This window comes from Nomascus leucogenys, chromosome 22a (assembly GCF_006542625.1).
Source record: "Nomascus leucogenys isolate Asia chromosome 22a, Asia_NLE_v1, whole genome shotgun sequence".
NCBI lineage: Eukaryota > Metazoa > Chordata > Mammalia > Primates > Hylobatidae > Nomascus > Nomascus leucogenys.
The window spans coordinates 78,087,631-78,108,313 of record NC_044402.1 but is presented as its reverse complement, the minus strand read 5'-3'; the positions used below and the strand labels follow the sequence as shown (position 1 = coordinate 78,108,313).

At 40.1% G+C, this 20,683-nt stretch overlaps 1 protein-coding gene and 1 long non-coding RNA gene across 4 annotated transcripts in view; one reads left to right on the top strand and one right to left on the bottom strand.

Moving 5' to 3' along the window:
- Nucleotides 1-20,077, bottom strand: part of LOC105740291 — a 50,013-nt gene extending 29,936 nt beyond the window's left edge. Inside the window, exon 1 of the long non-coding RNA XR_004027958.1 lies at nucleotides 19,974-20,077. This is a non-coding gene — a long non-coding RNA (uncharacterized LOC105740291). The remainder of the gene's footprint in view (nucleotides 1-19,973) is intronic.
- Nucleotides 1-20,683, top strand: part of PDE11A (phosphodiesterase 11A) — a 428,560-nt gene that overhangs the window by 362,789 nt on the left and 45,088 nt on the right. For all 3 annotated transcript variants that reach the window (XM_003253771.4, XM_030803549.1, XM_030803550.1), the window contains 2 exons: nucleotides 12,478-12,555; nucleotides 17,873-17,936. In XM_003253771.4, coding sequence (XP_003253819.2) covers nucleotides 12,478-12,555; nucleotides 17,873-17,936 — 142 coding nt within the window. The remainder of the gene's footprint in view (nucleotides 1-12,477; nucleotides 12,556-17,872; nucleotides 17,937-20,683) is intronic.

Here is a 20,683-nt window from a genome sequence, read left to right as displayed (position 1 = left end):
GTAGTTTAGTTTTGGAAATGACACCAAGAATAAGAGGGGCTGGGACAGTGAAATGGGGAAGGAGGGAAGCCAGTGAAAGGAAGGACACATTTCTTTGTTGTTCACCACTATGGTCAGCCAGTCTTGATCCTGCAGGGACCATCTGAGAAGTCTCATATATCGCACTTCAAAATTGTCCACCATGCACCATCCTCATCAACCAAATGTCGATCTGTGGGATGTTAACTCTCATGTACTTCCAGGTTGTGTGTGCCTGATGAAATGGGCATTCCTGCAGCCGTCTCATCCCTGTTCCCACACATGAAGTCAGAGCAGTGCCAGGGCAGAAAGTATGTGATCCACAGGACCGCTGAGGCACTGCGTGTAGCAGCAACGACAGGAGAGGGGTGGGTGGGCCAAGAGGATATGAGGCTCCCTGTACAACTAGTTTCTGGAAGTCTGGATTATTGTTGGTTCTTCTGCCCTGACTACTAAACTCAAAAGTCATGATGCAGTTGAAGAAACCAAAAAGGAAGCTCACTGCTTTCCTCCCTTAGAGGGAGAAAGTCACTCTAGGAAAGGGCCAGGCTGGGCAGGGTAGAGCCCTGCCTTTTGGAGACGGGTTTCTGACTTATTCCTAGAGGCAAGATTTCTTGCCATGCTCTAAAAGGAAAAAAATACATAAGATTCATGGAAATGAGGAAAGGCTTTCAAAACATCCACAAAAACTTATGACTTTAATTTCTAAAGACCTTGTGTGTCCTTGGGATTCTATGTCATTCAGATGGCATATGAAAGCAGAATTCACAAGATTAAAATACAAAAACAAACAAAATCCTTAATGTGAATTTCTAAGTTTCACAACCTGAGCCTGGGGGTTAATGATTCATTCTGATTTTCCAACTCACTGAAAACGTTTTCCAGTTACTGCTGAGCAACTTTCTGAAATTGATTTCTGTGCCTGTTTCTGAGTCCCTGCAGTGAATAAGGCTTTGATAATTAAGTAGTAATTTCACCAGCTTTGAGAGTCGGATGTCTCTTTGTCTCAGTTTCCTTGTCAGCAACAGGGGTATAGGCATATCACCCATTCTAATCTCCTAGGATTCTTGTGGCAGTGAAAAGAGATTAATTTTATGAAAGAGCTTTGACAATGTAAAGTACCTTATAAAAAAAGTAATCGCTCAGCCAGAAAACTTAATAAAATATGCACCATAAAAGATGATGCTTGTTGGAGTGGGCAGAGAGATCTAAAATTACAAATGTTATAACTTCAAAGGGATGGTACAAATGCCCTGTACTATTTATCTGCATGTAAATCAACAAAGATGACCTATGCACCTTCCACTATTAGTAATAAAAACAACAACTGATATTTTTTGAGTGATTACTTAGGACCTTTATATATATATTATGCCATTCAACAGTGAAAGCAGTCCTATTAAAATAGGTACTACTATTAATGTCAACCTAAAAGAAAGAAGCTGTGGCAAAATTAATATAAGTAGAGAGTTTATTTGGGCCAAGATTGAGGACTGCAACCCCAGAGCATGGATTCAAGTTGCCCTGAATATGCAGTCCAATTAGCAGCAGTTACAAGTGGATTTTCAAAAGGAAAGAAGAGGTAATTTCTACATTGTTTACCAAGAATTTACATTAACATAACATAAGCTATTGATTGGCTTTGTTACATTGTCTCTTGTATCACAAATTCTAGGAACATGAAGATAGTGGGTGAGGCAGCTAGTCAGAAACAAAATGACTTTCAACAGTGGCCCCCAAGCTTGGGTTAGGGGAGTGGGGAGCATGACTGAAGTCCCATACTCATGACTCTCTGGGCCTGCAAGGAGCTCAGGCTGCTCCGAGCTGTTTTTTCTTTTCTCATTAACCACACGGTACACATGACGAAACTGAGGTTTGGAGTGATTCAGTCAATTGCTCACAATATTAAATAGTATATCTGGAATTTGAACCAAGTGGTTGGACTCCAAAATGTTCTTAGTTACTCTGCAGTTATATAGTAGTCCAAGAGTACTCAAGGGGAAACTGGGGCCAATCCAGGAAACATATGGGCATTAGAAACAGCAGAAATTTGAGGATGTAAATGTCTAAAGCTAGTTCCAAACACACTTTGTGTCAGCATGCTAAGTGTTAGCAATTCAACTAATGCCAGGCCCCACCACTGGGAGTGCAGGGTGGATGTGGAGGCTCCAAGTCAGTGGTGCTCAGGACCCAATCTGGTGGGGCTAAGACTAAAATTAGAGGCTTCTTGTGTGCAGTTGAGCTAAGTTGGTGAACCAGCAGTTGAAAATTCTTTAGCTTTAATACAGTCACAGGGGTTGTTGCTATTGGGTAGCAATAAACAGTTTAGCACTGATCCTCAACAGGTTGTGGTTACATAACACTTTATCTCATCCTCTAGGTGTCTGCTCCATGCCCAGCACCATTCTAGGCATTACAGTATCTTCCTGTATCAGCACTGAAATGGAAGCTCTATGAATGCAGACACCTTACTCTTTAGCTCACTCTTGGAACCCACAAAACCTGACACACTGCCTGACATAATGAGTTCTCAAAATAACTTTTTGATACTGAATTATCATATCAATGTGCAAGGTAGATATTGTTAGCCACATCTGATAAACAGGGAAAACTGGGCTTAAAGAGGTTGAGTAATTTGTCCAAAGTCACTAAGTTTTCTGTGATCCGTTCTCCATGACACAATGCCTCAGACCATGATTTAAGCAAAGAATTTTCCAATAATTCAGATATTATAAATCCACTTGGGTGCTCAATGCTTTTAAGATTGGCTTCCTAAATTAATCAGACTTATCTTCAAATTGAAAATTTGCCACTTTGTGATCTACACTCATCAGCAATTACGGAAAATGCCCAGTCTGATGGTTTCTTTGTTATTGTCTCTCCAAAGGGATGCAGTAAATAGCATTTCTCGAAAGCATCTGATGATGACAGAAAACTGCACTAAACTATCTTAAATTGTTCAATGTGACAGTTTGACCAATTCTTTTAAAAATTAGATTAATATCTAGACAATTCATTTAAAAAATTACAGTGGGAACTCAACAAATGTTTCTACTGCTAGGCAGACATTCATTCGTCATTCAACAAATGTTTATTAAAAGCCAGCTATGTTCAGTGTTCTCAACTTCCACAGTTGCCTGCACTCGACCAACCCCATATTGGGAAGGATGAAAGTAAACTGATTAGTAATAAGGTGTTAATGACTGATAGAACTTAAGCCATTACTCTATCCCAAACATTATTATATTTTAAAAGATCCTGATGACTTAACTCATTGAAATTATATATTATTATAACATTAGGACAGCAGCCCCTGTAGTAGGTTGATGGAGGAAGTATTTTGGTAATTCTTGACATATTTCAAAGCATTTTTCCATATACTCATTCCATATCCCCATCCATATGATATCAAAACTGACTAAAAATGGAGAAATGTAGCCAACCAGCACTTCTTAATGGTATCTTTGTGCCAGGCACTGTGCTAGTTGCTGGGAATGTACAAGCAGATAGGACATGGTTCTTACCTTCAGGGACTCAGAGCCCAGTCGGGAAGAGAGAAGGCAGCAACACCCAGCAGCAAAGGGCTGTGTGGAAGTGAATGCGGGAGCAGCTGGAGTGTGCCCTGTCTAGCCATGGCTTACACAGCTTCTTTGCCTGGTGATTGTGGTTTGAATGAACTGACAGCTAGGGCCTTGTGGTCTCTAATCTTCTGCCATTTTCAACATATAGAGTAATTTTTATCTTTCTACTTCCTGCATTTTGCGAGTTTTATTTGTGCCATCAACAACAGCACAGCATCAAACAGGTCATTTCACTCAGGTTCTTGGCAGGCCCTTGTATTATCAGTGCTAGTCTGAAGCAGGGAGAAAGTTCACTTCAAAATTAAATAGAACACTTTTTTCTTTAGTCATAATAACTGGAGTTAACATCTGTATATTAATTTTCTATTCCTCTCCAATGTTTGTATGCAAAAAATGTCCAGAAATCTCTCTAGAATCTGCATGTAACAATTAATTGCAGATGTATGATTTGCCTGTTGAGCAAGCTGTAAGAAGACCAAAAGCACCCACTCACCCCATCCACACATCCGCGTGCCCTGCAACCCCTGCCTGACAACTCTGGAGTTAAAATTGAGGAGAGTTACAGGCCGGGCACAGTGGCTCACGCCTGTAATCCCAGCACTTTGGGAGAACAAGGCAGGCGGATCACCTGAGGTCGGGAGGTCGAGACTAACCTGACCAACATGGAGAAACCCTGTCTCTACTAAAAATACGAAATTAGCTGAGCGTGGTGGTGCATGCCTGTAATCCCAGCTACTCGGGAGGCTGAGGCAAGAGAATCTCTTGAACCCAGGAGGCAGAGGTTGCAGTGAGCCAAGATCACGCCATTGCACTCCAGCCTGGGCAACAAGAGTAAAACTCCATCTCAAATAAAAAAAAAAAAAAGGAAGAAAGAAATTGAGGAGAGTTACAATGATGATTTGCCACCTCAGCAGTAAAACCTTCCTAATGTTTATGGACTTTTAGTAGATTCAAAGGAGTTAGATGAATAGATAGATAAAGAATATATATACCTAAGTACATGTATAGATACATAAATTTGCAAAAAAAAATCATGATTAAAATGTACACAGAAATGGTGATTTCTCATTTTACAAATAAAAGATGCCTTGTAGATAAATTACAAACCAGAAAGACTTTCATTGTGGTGATGGGTGACTGGTGACCAATCTTCAGAATTATTTTTGAAGGTAATTTTAGCAGTTCTGTTCTGATGCTTTTTTAAAGACTGCTATTTTTCTGAGTGGAACATATGTCAGGAGAGCAGGATAAAAGCCTAATAAAAACATATCTGATTATAAATGAGATTTTCCAGTAAGTTGCTTTTCACTAGCTGAGGTACTTGCCATTGTCCTTGAAAACCAAGGTTCGCCATGATCTGCGTGAGAAGTTAATGATACAGTTCCTCATGACAAAGAAGTCTGCATCCAGCGGGTATTGTATATTTTTGTGGATTTTCAAATATTCTTTTTAGCAGCCTCATGCTTCTAAAAATGCCCCTGTTTCTAACAGTTTCACATATGTTCATGCTGTTTACTCTGTTTAATCTATATACACATGTACATTTAGATGCTAACAGAACAGCTGTATGGGCAAACTTGTTCCCAAAAGCATAGTGAATTTCACATTGTCACTTTGTAATGATTATTACTAGGGAGAAGGTCAGAAATACATCACATAGAGCTGTGAACCACCAACCTGGCCCAGGCTATCTGCAGCTCTTCTTTGGAGCACCTCCTTATTGATGATGGAAAGAACTCTCTCTGTGTCTGCCTTGATAGTTGGTATTGCCTTGGTACAGCAGCCTGTGATGCTGTTACATTGCATGAGGGCTGCTGGCCCCACTGTCCATACACTTACAACATGAAAAGCTATCTGGCCCAAAGGTGTATGCTACATGTAATTTACAAAGATTATCTCAGAGGGCAGAACCGGGAGGCTGGGGACTTGTAATCTACCTAGATCTTTCTGTAACTGCCCTGGGGCCCTGGACAAGTCATTTCACCTTCCTTCACCTTGAGTTTCCTCACCTATAAAATGAGAGAATTAATAGGAGATTTTTCTCAAAAGTTCCATACAGCCGTACCAGTCTATAACTATAATGAAAACTCAAACATAGAAAAGAAGTCATTCTATGACCCAGCAATTTTACATATACATGTGCATATTCATATACATAGAGAGAGAGAGAACTCACACAAATTCACAAAGAAACATGTACAAGGTGGTTCATAGCTGCATTGTATGTAATAGCAAGAAATATTGGAAATAATATAAATTTTCATCATCCAGGAAATGGGTAAATAAACAGTGGTATAATAATAGATGGAAATAGCATACATCAGCGTGAAGGAATGGCCTAGAATTATATATAACAACATAGGTAACTCGCAAGCATTGAATGGAAAAAGCGAGTTGCCAGAGAATACATACACTATGATGACATTATTTGTATAAACTTTTAAAACACGTAGAGCAATATTATACATAATTTGCCTAGTAAAATTATAAAGATATATGTGATGATGCTTTATACAAAATTTAGAAAATGGTCATTGTATGGTGAGTGGGGGGAAGACAGAAGCAACAGTGGGAGGTACACAGGGCCTCAACAGGACTGGCAGAGCTTTATGTCTAGGCAGGAAGGTAGATGGAAACTATGTGTGTCCATTGTGTAATTTTTATACCTTTTAAATTTATTAAGTATGCACAATAAATTTATTACATGATCTTGCCATATCATCACTTCAAAATCCTTTTTGTAGCCTTGTGAAAATGATTAACTCTATCTCCTGATCTTTCAAGAAGGATTTTTTTTCAGGAACTTTAAAAAAAGTTAAATGTGGCCAGGCACAATGGCTCATGCCTGTAATCCCAGCACTCTGGGAGGCCGAGGTGGGTGGATCACCTGAGGTCAGGAGTTCAAGACCAGCCTGGCCAACATAGCAAAACACCATCTCTACTAAAAATAAAAAAAATTAGCTGAGCATGGTGGCAGGCACCTGTAATCCCAACTACTCAGGAGGCTGAGGCAGGAGAATCGCTTGAACCCGGGAGGTGGAGGTTGCAGTGAGCCAAGATCGCACCATTGAATTCCAGCCTGGGCAACAAGAGCGAAACTCCGTCTCTGAAAAAAAAAAAAAAATTTACATGTACTTTGGTTTAAACTTTAAAATATCTCTTTGGCTATTTAATATGTGACCAAATACATTACCAGATGTGTTATACATGGTTCCACCAGTGACTACACTTTTCTTTTCTTTTCTTTTCTTTTTTGAAACGGCATCTCATTCTGTCACCCAGGCTGGAGTGCAGTGGCATGATCACAGCTCACTGCAGCCTTGACTTCCCAGGCTCAATCTATCCTCCCACCTCAGCCTCCCTAGTAGCTGGGACTACAGGCGCATGCCACCACACATGGCTAATTTTTGTATTTTTTTCTAGAGACAGAATCCCACTTTGTTGCTAAGGCTGGTCTCAAACTACTGGGATCGAGCAATCCTCCTCCCTTGGCCTCCCAAAGCGCTGGGATTACAGGCATGAGCCACTATGCCTGGCCTCTCATGTTTTTCTTGACAAAATTATACAAGTTGATCAGTTCCTCATGATTCCTATTATCCAGAAAGATTCCTAATGTCTCCTAAGAACATAATCAAACCTTGGGACGTCAGAGTAAATAGAACCTATCACGAAGTAGCCATCCTTTTGTCTGTGAAGGAAGAATCAAATTAGTATGCTACATTTTGATATACCTGATGAAAAGGCTCCTCTCACTGTTCCCTAGGAATAGTGGATGTTCCCTTTCGTCCTAGCATTGCTACTGTGATGTGAAGTCTGTGACTGATTTTGATTCTGTTGATTTAAGACTTTCACACCAGCAGCTCTAGCTGTTAAAATTTCTATCATTGGGGAATTTATTCTTATGATACTGTTTGATTGTCATATCATAGATTTGCATTTTTTAAAGAAAGGAATTTGGGCTGGGCACGATGGCTCACGCCTGTAATCCCAGCACTGTGGGAGGCCGAGGCGGGCAGATGACCTGAGGTTGGGAGTTCGAGACCGGCCTGACCAACATGGAGAAACCCCATCTCTACTAAAAATACAAAATTAGCCAGGCCTGGTGGTGCATGCCTGTAATCCCAGCTACTCCGGAGGCTGAGGCAGAGAATCGCTTGAACCCAGGAGAACCCAGGAGGCAGATCGCGCCTCAGAACCAGTGAGCCAAGATCACGACATTGGACTCCAGCCTGTGCAACAAGAGCGAAACTCTGTCTCAAAAAAAAAAAAAAAAAAAGGGAATTTGTTTTCTGCAATGAGTTAGGGAACATGCTTTCACTCTGCATCAAAGATGTTATGTTCCCTGTAGTGAACATACTATGGGCAGATATAACAATAGTTAATGGAAGGTGAGTCAGATATTGGATGGAAATTGTGTTCTTACCTCCTACAACTTGTTATGTTGCCCATTTGGTTCAAGTTAGAATCTACTCTGCAAGAATCTGACAGGGCTTTTCTTGAATAGATTTTGTGTTGGTTATTTACCTCAATCTCTCCAAATGGCAACTGTGAAGCCCCTAGAAAAATTAGGATCTAGGTGAAACCAGTGTTTAAAGAGTTTGTTTGCTTAATGATTAGCTTTCTAAGATAATCATTCTCATTCATTCATCAATTCAACAAATATTTATTGAGCTTCTACTACATGTCAGGCATTGTTGTAGGTATTGAGGGGCAGAAGTGAACAAAAGTGGGCCAAGCCTTTGTCCTCATGAAGCTTCATTCTAGCGATTTCTTGGAATAACTCATAGAATTGAAATGGCCACCCAGGAGCATATGATGACAAGGAGGATGGCTGACAAGCTTTCAGAAAGTCTTTCACAATCCTCCAGGATCCTCCCAGCCAAGCGAAATGCCTTCCTCTGTGCTCCAAGGACACCCTGGATGTATCTTAGCTGCTTGGGGCAGCTGTTATTTTAACCTGCTGTGTTTGTATCCCAGCTCTGCCACTCACCATCTGTGAAACCTTGAGCCAGGTACTCACCCTTCTGAGCTTAATCACAGTAACTAATCCTTACTGATAACCTAATTTTGCCAGGCAATCTGCTAAATGCTTTACATAAATCATTTCATTTGATCCTCCCATCAACCCTACAAGGTAGATCCCATTACTATAACTCTTTTACTAATAAGAAAACTGAAGTCCAGCAAGGTTAAGTAACCTACTCAAGGTCAGTCATGTGAGTAGTGAGTGCCAGACCCCATTAAGTCTGCCAGGAACACAGTAAAGACCCAGTGAATATCATCCTCATCAGGGCTGGAACTAGGGTGAAGCAAGTGAGGTGAGTGGTTCAAATACAAGTTCAGATCTTGTCTTTATTGAGAATTTTGTTGTTGTGTTCATTATGGATGTTTTACATTTATTGTTATTTTGTTAAATATCGCATTAAAGTATATATCCTGATAACTAAGTTTTTTGGCACCCACTTCAGTTTTGTGCCCCAGGTGAGTGCCTCTCTCACATCACTCTAGTCCCAGTATTATTATTCTCGTTAATATTACATTTAAAGAGGGAATTACCTATTTATTTGTTGGTAGCCCTGGCTAAACTTAGAGACATTTAAAAGTAACCCCCAATTATCTTGTGACCGTAAAGCCTAATAAAGACTCGTTACAGAGTAGATGTTCAATAAATACTTGTTGGACTTCATAATAATTTGAAAAAAAGATGAATTTCTATGTAGAGAGAGGAGAAAATTGGGCAAACTGTTAGATCTCCGTTAGTCCAGTTAGTCCACTGTGTATTATTGTTGGCAGTAATAGTATTAATATTGTTTACAAATTAACCATAGCTTCAGGTATTGAGTATCTAACAGGGCCAAATGTTTAGTGCACCTTATCTCAATTTCTCACTACAAAGCTGGAAACTGAGGCTCAGCAATGTGAAGTTACTCACCTAAGATCACACAGCTAATAAGTGACAGTCAGCATTAAGCCAGGTCAGTGTGGGTCCAAACCTGAGCTCTTTCCACTCCACCACTTCCCTTTCTATTTCACTTCACAGTCAGTGATGGTAATGTTGTAGAAAAAACTGGGTTCTTGTCACACGACCAGGAAAGATTAGGCAAGCAGACACTTTGAAGGGTGAGAGGTTATGGAATTTATTGGGCAAAAAGGAAAAAGACTCAGCAAAGCAAGAGAGGTTCCTGTTGACAGGCCCCCATCTCACGGACTGAATCCCAGGTTCCCACACAGGAACAGAAGGGGCCAGGCTCCTCCCTACTGCAAACAGCGCAAACTTCCCAAGGCCTCACCCATCCTCCCAATGCGTAGGCAGGTTGGAGATTCTCCGGGGAGCCCGTTTTACTTGGCTATCTCAGTAATATGAAAAAGGCACGACCATTGGTCATGAAGAAGGGAATGGGTCAAGTGAAGAAGATAAGAAAGTTATATGAAGAAAAGAAATGTATACACCTGCCCACCCAAAGTAGAAGGAGTTCCTGGGCCCTTCTGTGTAATTGGGCTATGCCATCTTGCCAGTTGCTGCAAGGTTATCTTGGAGATTCTTGCATGCTATATGTAGTGTGGCCTTGACCTGCATCATCTTGAAAGGATAGATCCAGGACCTGTCTTTGTGTCTCTAATACAGAAGTGAGCTATACATTTGTCTTCCTGACCTGTCTCCTTTCAAGTAATTTTAGTAGTTAGTCTGACCCATTGGCAAGAAATCCACACAGTTGGTCAGTTGGTGATAAGCACCCCAGGCCAGACACAGAGGAGCCAGTCGTTCTCAATCTCTTGTCCTTTGTCCCCAGTACAGAGGGTCAGCACTAAGTTTCTGAGATCCTAGTCTGATTTCTACCATAAATTATATGTCATGGTGGCATTTTCCAAAGTGTAGTTTTTGAAACATCAGTACTATGTGGAATTTTGTGATGAAATAAGGTTAAACAGGCTTTTCTACCTCCATATTTCTCAGAGACTTCAAAGGCTAATGTAGATGGTGTCTCCAAAAGAGTTATATTAAGGGCAGCATTTCTCAAACCTACTTGGCCAGGAATGTCTTCACATGGAGCACCTCTTAAGTCTAGCATTTTGAGAGTTGCGCTTTGGGAAATGGTATGTTAGGATCTCTTAAATATTCTCTCATTAGCAAGTGCCAAGAGGATGAAAACTTGGAAGTGATTCTTAAATCAAAATGGTGATGTCCTCTTTTTTCCTTTTCTCACTAAAACTGAAAATCATCTAACTAAAATATTCCTTGCTTGTCTTTTCCATATCTACACATCTCCAGATGGATTTCCATAGGTGTATGTGTGAGTTGTAAACCAAAAAGTGTCTGTGACAGGTCTTAATCAATTTAGAAGTTTATTTTGCCAAGGTTAAGGATATGCCCGTGACATAGACTCAGAAAGTCCTGAGAACACAGGCCCAAGGCGGCTGGGCTACAGCTTGGTTTTATATGTTTTAGGGAGACATAAGACATCAATCAATACATGTATGATGTACGTTGGTTCAGTCAGGAAAGGTGGAACATCTTGAAGCGGGGAGTGGCTTCCAGGTCATAGGTGGATTCAAAGATTTCCTGATTGGCAGTTAGTTGAAAGGGTTTATCTAAAGACCTGGAATCAATAGAATGGAGTGTCTGGATTAAGATAAGGGGTTGTGGAGAACAATGTTTTTGTTATGCAGATGAAGCCTCCAGGTAGCGGCCTTCGGAGAGAATAAATTGTAAATATTTCTTATCAGACTTTAAAAGGTGCCAAGCTCTTACCTAATTCTCTCCTGGGATTAGGAAAAAGATCTGGAAAGGGAAGCGGATTCTCTACAGAATGTAGATTTTCTCCAAAAGGGACAGCTTTGCAAGGCCATTTCAAAATATGTCAAATAAATATATTTTGGGATAAAATACTTTGATTTCTTTTAGGGCCTGCTATCTGTCATGTTGGTATCTTACTGCTACAAAGAGTCTGTTTTGTCAGTCTTAAGGTCTCTGTTTTAATGTTAATGCTGGTCAGCTGTACCTGAATTCCAAAAGGGAGGAAGGAATAATGAGGCATGTCCAACTCCCACTTCCCATCATGTCCTGTACTAGCATTTCAGGTTAATTTAGGAGTGCCCTTGGCCAAGAGGAGAAGTCCATTTATTTGGTTGGGGGCTTAGAATTTTATTTTTGGTTTACAGTGTCGAGCACTTAAAATGTTCAGACACTATGCTACATGCTTACCACATGTCATTCATTGAATCCTCACAGTAACTCTATGAGTTAGCAACTAAAACCCCCGTGTTAGAGATTAAGAAATTGAGACTCAGAGGGTTTAATTAACTTTCCAAAGTTGTACAGCAAGTGAGTTGCTGAGCGAGTGTTTAAACACGGTTACTTTCAGACTTCATAGCCTATGCATTTAAGCACTGAAATGGTGAAATAGTTATTTTCTAACCTGGAAAAATATATATTTATCTTGAATTTACTACCAGGGAGTTTATCTTATCTTGGATCATCATGCAGCTCAATTCTTTGTTGGATGATAAAAGAACATTCTAGAATTGTCCCCACTTTTTATTTGTCCTTGCCTCCCTTCTCTGACTTTCAGTAAGTGTCACAAGGGCTTCACAGCACATAATCCTAAATGCCGCACCACATTGTTTTCTGTTTTATGGCTCTATAATCTCCTCTGTTGTAAATACATTTAGAAATGATTGTGGCTTTTCCTTGAAGCCTCAACATTTTTTAGAAAGTGATTTATTTTGATAGTGCTTTAGCCTCATGATTTCAAATATTAAGTTACTTGGTTCAGGTGGTCTTATGTTTTTCCCATAAATGTATTTATGTCACCCCACAGACTGGGAAATCTCATTCCAATTTTTTTTTTCTTTCTTTCTTCATTTGATTTTCCTGCAGGAGGAGAACTGAATTCTTTGAACTTGTCAGTAAAGGAGAATACGATTGGAACATCAAAAACCATCGTGATATATTTCGGTAAGAAAAAGCTCTTGTTTATGTGTTTCTTCATTATTTGGACATTTAGTCCAAATAAATTTTCTGACAGCACTGAGAGCATAGAAGTGATTTTTAAAGTAACAAATCTTAGCTTACATTCAAAACATTCAGTGATCAGTTGAATAACTAGAGAAATTCTTGAGAATGTCTTTTCATCTTATAATTTATTTTTGTCTCTTCTCCAAAAATCTGCCATCAAAATTAGAAAATGAAGTCCAAATTAGTTCAGTTTTGGCAAGCCATGATTTCTTCTGTTTCCTGGGGAAGTGGGGGTGCAAGTTGGGTGGAGAAGGGATTTTTGCATCCTAGAAATCAGAGTTACATAGCACAAAGGAAGTGGGGAGTAACTTTTGCTTTTCTTTAGAGACAATGGGCATTGCGGATAGAAAACCAATCAGAACAGTACTGGAGGTGGAGACAAGAAGTCTGTTCTAGCCTTTGCCTGGGACATCCTCCAAGTTGTTTAGAAAGGACAGTAGCAACCCACTCTGTTTATGGGGCACACTTTAGCCTCTCTTGCAGCCCCTCCAGAGAGTGGGCACCATTCCTCTTTCTCTCATACCCCATCCTTCCACTCTCTCCACCTAACCACCCCAGACCTTCTGCTGTCTTATTCCTGTTCTGACATTGCTAAGTTTTGCTGGGAGAGCTCGTGAGGCCAGGGTTAAGGCACACCGGGTCTGCTCCACAACCAGGCAACTACTGGATTACCCCAAGCGGAAACCTTGACGTAGTCCTGCCATATCTGCTATATAAAATCTCTGGCACCATCTTCTGAACACAGGCCACTGCCTGCCCTACCCTCTGTAGCTGTCCTCATGTCATCTTCCTGCAGCCCTCTCCCCAGAGGGCTCTAGTTTTTTTCCTCTATACTTTAATATTCCTCTGTATTATCTTTACAGACCTTTTTCTTCATTTTTCATCTTCAAGACCAGCCCCTCCATTGGTGCCCTAATTCCATTCCTTCCACCTCCCCACACCCCACCCCAACCTGGCTCTATCAATCATGCTTCTTCAGCTTCCATTTTCAAAATCTGTTTTATTAATCATGACCTTTCTAGACCTAAAAACACACTTCTGCCTCCCCAATCAGAAAGTCATCCCTACAGGCTGCCTTTTCTCCAGGCCCCATCATAGTTTTCTCCTTCCCTTCACTCCCACACTTCACACTTCCTAATTTCTTGCAAGGCAATTTCTTTCTTTTTGTATAATTTTTAATTCCATGAGTAATTATATGAATATATATTTTCTGTAACAAATCAAAACATTGCTAATAAGCCCCCAGATCTCCTTTGAGCTCAACCCCCAATTCCCATACTGGTTGCACAGCTGTATTTTGTTATTAGTGTATTGTGCTTTTCCAGACCATTTCTAAAGCATTTACATACACATGTACCCTTAGGAAAAATACTGTTTAGTGTGTGTTCTGATTGCCTATTTTAACATAAATTGTGTATTTACATACCAGTGTGAACCTGGTTTTCCACTCAACTACATGCTTTGGAATTCTTTACATGTTTTTACCTCATCATCTTTTATCGTTCCACAGTATTCCAAAATAGAGATATACCACAGAGTATTTACCCATTCCTTACTGAGGAATTAAGTCTATACTATGTGATTTCTGCTTCTGTTGAACCACAGTCACCTTCCAAGTATTAAAAGCTACAACCTTTGTTCTCTTCAGCTTCCTGATCTCTTTATAGCCCCTAATTGTGTTGGCTCTCTTTTCTTAAAACCCTCTCCAGCCTTGGATTCTGCAAAGCCATATACGCTTCTGGATTCTCTCCTTTATTTCTGACTCTTTCCTTCTTAGCCTTTTTCTAGCCCTTCTTCCCCCCACCACCCACTAAACAGAACTGTCCCCCAAGGATGTATTTTTTATTCTCTTCTCTTTTTCCTCAGCATCCTTCTAGTGTCACCACTATCTCTTCTCAAATGACTCCCAGCCCTTTTCTTGGGCTTAGCCTCTCTTCTGAGCTCTTTTCCTGAAATGCAATTTCTCATTCAGTTTCTCTACCTAGATATTTTCCTACAGAGATTTTCAAACTTTTTTGACAAGGAACCCCATATGGAAGAAATATCTTATTTGGAAGCATGTTACATAAAATGGAGGTGCTCTGGGTTCTCCGCTCTCCCCTCATCTGCCCCCCTCCCCCATTTCATGGTTACACTCTGACCACCTTGCATCAAGGGTGGTGCTCTAAGGGAGCACCCTCTGTAGAGAATTTTAAAATAGTAATAAAACCAACTAAAAGTCAGTCTGCTTTTTATTATCACCATGTGCCAGCAATTCTAAATAGTCAATGGTGAGATATACCTCCTAAGAAATGTCTTTTATTGGTATAAATTCCAAACAATTGCTGAGGTTACTGTTAAGATAAAAATAATTGATATGAAAGCTTCAAATCAGCACGTTTATTATTTATCCTTTCTTTGCACATGTAATGTAAGTTAATTCTAAGAATGCCCAGGCATACAGCTGGCTCCTGACATAGGTAGATGCAGCTACACACTTTCAATAGTAAGTTCCTAACTGTTCAGAACCTCTCAAACTCTCTGGGTGTCATTTATGTTTCCAACCTTGCAGACCTCATATTCCTGCTTTTAAAGACTATATTCAGAATAAACAATGATAGCACAGTGATGGTAAAGATGAAGACATATGAGATACTTTCATTCTGTCATTTTATGTGATCATTCTTGGGTTTTATTCATGTTTAAAATTTAAAACAGTGAAATAAGTGCAAACTGCGAAGTGTCATATTTTTGTATGGCAAGTGCAGATTTTAGTCCACACAAAATCTTTGTACTCAATTTGAATATATCTTTAACATTAAAATTTGTTCATTTTAAATTGTTTTACAACTACAGAACAAATCAAGAAGATAATGATTGTCACAAGATTATTATTGAAATAATTTTGGCATATAGAGGAGAGGTATGTTAACTCACTGTAAATTGAACTGGAATTATAGGGACCTCAGTCTAAAACAGTTGGTAAAAACTCTCTCCCTGGTCTCTTCCTCTCAAAAAGATCTTTCACTTCTTGAAGAGCCTTAATCTAAAAAATAAGATAGAACTGCTCATTTGTTTTCTTCAGTTCTTCCTTTGCAATCTTCCATCCCTGTGCCTCCCTTCCCTCCCTCCCTTCCTTGTTTTAGGCCCTTATCAATTTATATCTCTAATGAGTCTCCTTCCTTCCACCCTCTCCTTCTTCAAACCATCCACACATCCACTACCTAAAGTTTCCTCCCTAAAGGTCTATCCAGGTCCCTCCTGAGTCCCCAGCCTTAGTTGACTCTCCAGTGCCAGATGGACAAAGATTGCAGCCACTCTACCCGTCCTACCTCTCAGCCTGTCCTGTCTCCCTTCTCTGCGTGGACTTCTTTCTCCACTGTATTCACTGAAGTAGAGATTCTTCTGTCAGACAAAGGATTCCAATCCTAGCTTTGACACTTCCTAGCTGTACAACCGTGTGCAAGTTACCTAACCTTTCTGAGCCTTATTTTTTTTATCTGTAAAGAAGAGATAATAATAGTATCACTACCACATATAGAGACTGAGTCAATCACCCTGTGGAGGCTTCCCAATAAGTGGTAGCTATTAGAATTATCATCTGAGAACCTAGCAGATACTCAGTAAACTTGTTGATCAACTGATTAATGGTGATAAGCATTTGAGGAATAAGTTCCAAATTATCAACCGGACAGAACCTAAGTAATTATCCATATTATGATACAAATAGGCAACCTCATAGGGATTATTTGCTGTGCAGGAGAGATGCTGAGAAATCCAATGCTTTAGCCAGTCTTGTCCCCCTCCAGTACTGACAGCATCCGTGTGTAGTAAGAGGGCATCTGGTAGGTTTGTGATAGGCACAGAATCCTGAATCCTTTACTCACCTTGGGAAGGGAAAATGACTTAATCTCTGTGTGCTTCTGTTTACTTAATAAGGATAACAGCAACTACCTCTGGGGTGGTGATGACGATTCATTTAGTTAGTAGTTTAGTTAGCAGTTGGTTAGCAAAGCACTTAGTACAGAAGCAGACACACAGTAAGCAGTGTAGAAATGCCTGATACAGAAGGTAAAAAATGAATAGACTGATGTGTCTCCCTTTGCATAGTTCTTAACACAGGGATGTTTGGAATTAGAGGTTTCATCAATGCTGCTCGAGTTGAAAGAGCTGCTGATGCTGGTGCCGCCTGGTTGTGCCTTGAATAACCTATTGTTATCTGTGACCCTGCCTTGTTCCCTGGAGGGGTTTCCTGTGGGGGGACCCCCCTGCTATCTAAGCATGCTCTGCCATCTGGGCAGCAGACATGTTTCCAAGGCATTAGATCTGGCAGGGTATGAAATGTTAACACCTGACATCAGGACAGCCCTCTGACCTTTGGTTGCATAACCCTTTCTTCCAAAAGCAGTTAGCCAAGATGTGGTTCCCCAGATCAAATCCTATGTTACTTTTCATCACATTCTGCTGGTTTTCAGCACAAAGAAAGCAGATTTGGGACAGTGTGCCTTATTTTTCCTCCCCCCACTACATTAAATTATATTTAAGCACCAGAGCTATCTACAATTTGAATCGTTCCCTGTGTTTCCATGGTTCAGTGTGAATTATGGTTAACCCAGCCCCTCAAAACTCTGATTCAGACCATTCCTGTGCTTTCTTATGTGCCCAAATTAATGAAAGCTGGAGGTGAGTGTGTTTCTTCTTCATAATGCTTATAAACCATGGTTGGAGCCAGGTAGTAAACTGGAGTGAAACGATATGGCTCTTGCCCATAAATCTTAGCTCTATAGAGCAGATGAAAATGAAGGAGCCCCTTATGTGGCATGTGCCTTGCCTCTTTGGTGTGGGTTTTCTTTTGTTCCCATCAATCAATGATAAGTTGGTAAGTAGTTTCATCAGCCACATATATAGTGTTATATACTGATTCTCTTGCTTATAGTTTAAAAAAACCCAACAACATTGTCCATTATAAATTATTTTAAGCAGAGCTTGCCTAGCTCAGGTGTAGAGAAAGTAGTGCTTTGCTTTCCTTGATTTGCTGCAGACAAAACAAAAGGGCCACCGGAGGATGTGTGAGAGCTTTGTCTTCCTAAGCAGCGTGGCCACATGATGGAGATGCTGAACACAGGGACTATAAACAGTGCTGCCCCTTGTTGAGGAAAGGAAGATGTGAGCTGGCCTCATTTCCATTTTATTTTATTTATTTATGTATCTAGGACAGGTTTGTTTAGGAATGCAACAAAAGATTATTCAGGCTGTTTTGTTTGGTTCTGTTTTTCAGATCAATGTTAATGACAGCCTGTGACCTTGGAGCCGTGACCAAACCGTGGGAGATCTCGAGACAGGCAAGTGGTGATTAATGGCAGGGCTCAGCAGAGGAGGGACTGGGGGGATAAGGGAGACACAATATTCCCAGAGCCCTGACTACCAGGCACTGAAACCCTAGTCAATTTGCATCAGTATTAACATGGTGTAAAAAAGAGCAGGAGGCTTAGGCGCGACATAGTTTATTGCACAGCCCTTTTTTTTTTAATCGTGCTTTCACTAAGCAATAATATTTCTGACTCTGTAAGATATTTTTAATGTGCTAAATCTGAATAATACATTGACCATTAAGGCAAGAGTTTCAAAGATAGGATTTTTGGCAAGATAATTACGTCTTAGTACAAGGTCTTGTTTTTTTTATATCTGAAAATAAAAGGAGGCAAAAAGGAAATTATATTTTTCTTTTTAAATGTTATTTAGATATCAGAAAGCTCTGTGGTCAAAATATGCAGTATCCAATTTAACTTGCAGAAAAACAAACCATGCCTTTACCAGCTATCTGATTTCTCTGCCACAAAGCATTAGTTCTGTAAGAATAGTTTTCAATGTAAGTAACTACCCAACTTAAGATCGTGGATTACTGATAGTATTTAGAAGTTAATCATTATGTACGTTTTATGATGCACCTACTGTGTGGGGTCCAAAACAGCAACTTGGCATCTAAAGACTTGACATTTTAGGGAAAATAAGATACATTTCCACATCAATAAATAACTAATATTTATTGACTGCTTTATGTATATTATCTCATTTAATCCTTAAAATTGTAGTCAGCTGAATAATGGCCACCCAAATATATCAGGTCCTAATCTCCAGAACCTATAAACATTACCATCAAAGGAAAGAGTATCTTTGCAAATGTGATTAAGAATCTCAACTTCAGACTGATCCTAGATTATCCAGGTGTGCCCTAAATCCAATAACAAATGTCCTTATAAGAGGAAGCAGGGGGAAATTACACATTCAGAAGAAGGCAATGTGAAGACAAGGCAGAGATTGCAGTGATGCAGCCATGAGCAAAGGAAAACTGGAAGAGGCAAGGGACGGATTCTCTCCAAGAGCCTCCAGAGGGAGCACATGCCTGCTGACACCTCGATTTCTGCCCAGTGAACTGATGTAGAACTCCCAGCCTCCAGAACTGTGACAGAATACACTCCTGTCATTTTGGCCACTAACTTTATGGTAATTTACAGCAGCCTTAGGAAACTAATATAGTTATTATCCCCATTTCACAAATGGGAAAAATGAGGCTTAGAAAGGATAAGCAGCCTGAGTTTAAACAGCTTGTAGGTGGCGGAGCTAGGTATAGATTCTACTGAGAAATTAGGCTCCAAAGCTTTCATTCTTAGCAGTGTTTTATGTGTTCCGTCACAGGATGCATCAGTCAGCATTTTTAAATGATGCAAGTGTATCCACAGAATAGGCTGTTATCATTTTACCAAAAATCTTAGTGGCTTTAAACAACAGATTGCTCACGAACATGGGCACCTAGGGTTGGCAGGCGCCACTTTGTTCTTATTCTGTATTGGGACTGAAGGAAGAGCCACTACCTAGATCATTCTGACAGAGGCCCTGGAAGGTCTTGCACTGGCAATTAAACGCTTCCCGCAACAATTCATCAGCCAGAACTTGTCACATGACCCCACCCAACCAGGAAGTACCATCCTTCTGTTTGCTCAGAGAGGAGAAAGCCAGAAATAGTGAATGCATGACTACCAGAGTTTGCCCTTCTTATCACCAAAAATGTGATTCATTCTCCCTCCAGCAGACAAAATATACCCATCCTTCCTCCAAGAAAGACAACCCAAATGTCCTATCAGTAATGGCATCAAACTCTTAAGTCCAGGATCTCTGGGCGATACATGCTAGTCTCTACAACAGATCTGGATGCAGATTAAAGACCTACACACACCCAAAATACAGCATCCAACATACACCCAAAGACAAAATACCCATTATAACACTGCCATTCAGAAAGGGAAGAAATGAGTGATATTCACAGCAATGTGGAGTGGTGAGTGGTCCATGGCAACTCCAAAATCCCGCTGGGTACTCACTGTGAGGTGTTCTACCATGCAGGGGACCCTGATTCTCTGGGAGATGCTCTCCAGTTCCTTTTTCCCTTGACCTTTCAATCCTCCCTGGGAAATTATTCCTTTCCCATCACGCTTCTTAGCTTTATCTGAAGGTCAAACTGCCTTCTTCTCACGTAAAGAAGGTTGAAGTTCCAACACTTGTTTTGTGTAATCATGGGCTTAGGGTTTCTTTAGCACCAAAACTCTCTTGTACATTTAGTCAGCTTTTTATGTCTTTGATTCTAGTCCTTTCCATTTGCCCATAACCACATCCACATTCCATACAAACATCTTAGATTTTCTGTATTTATTTGCTTCTTTACATTTAGGAATAAAGAAATATGGCAAATATATTTATTTCTTTCTCTCTTCTGACTTAATTCCTAGTGCCTTGGGCCTAACAGGCTTCAGTGAGAGAACCACATAGGTAAATCACTTTGTTGAGCCGTTTTTGTCCAGTTAAAAGGATATGCTGCAAACTACCTAATTCATTCAGATTCTAACTCTAGGTGTGTTGGCAGTACCTTTGATTTGATTCTTGTTACAAAGCTGTGTCCTAATCAAACTTTGTCAAAGTGTATCGCAATTTTCATTTTCATAGTTTGTAATTGAGAAGCAATTTTATCTTTCATCCCTAGAAGTCCCTGAATTTGTGACTATTTCCATTTCCTTTCATTCCTGGTTATAAGCCT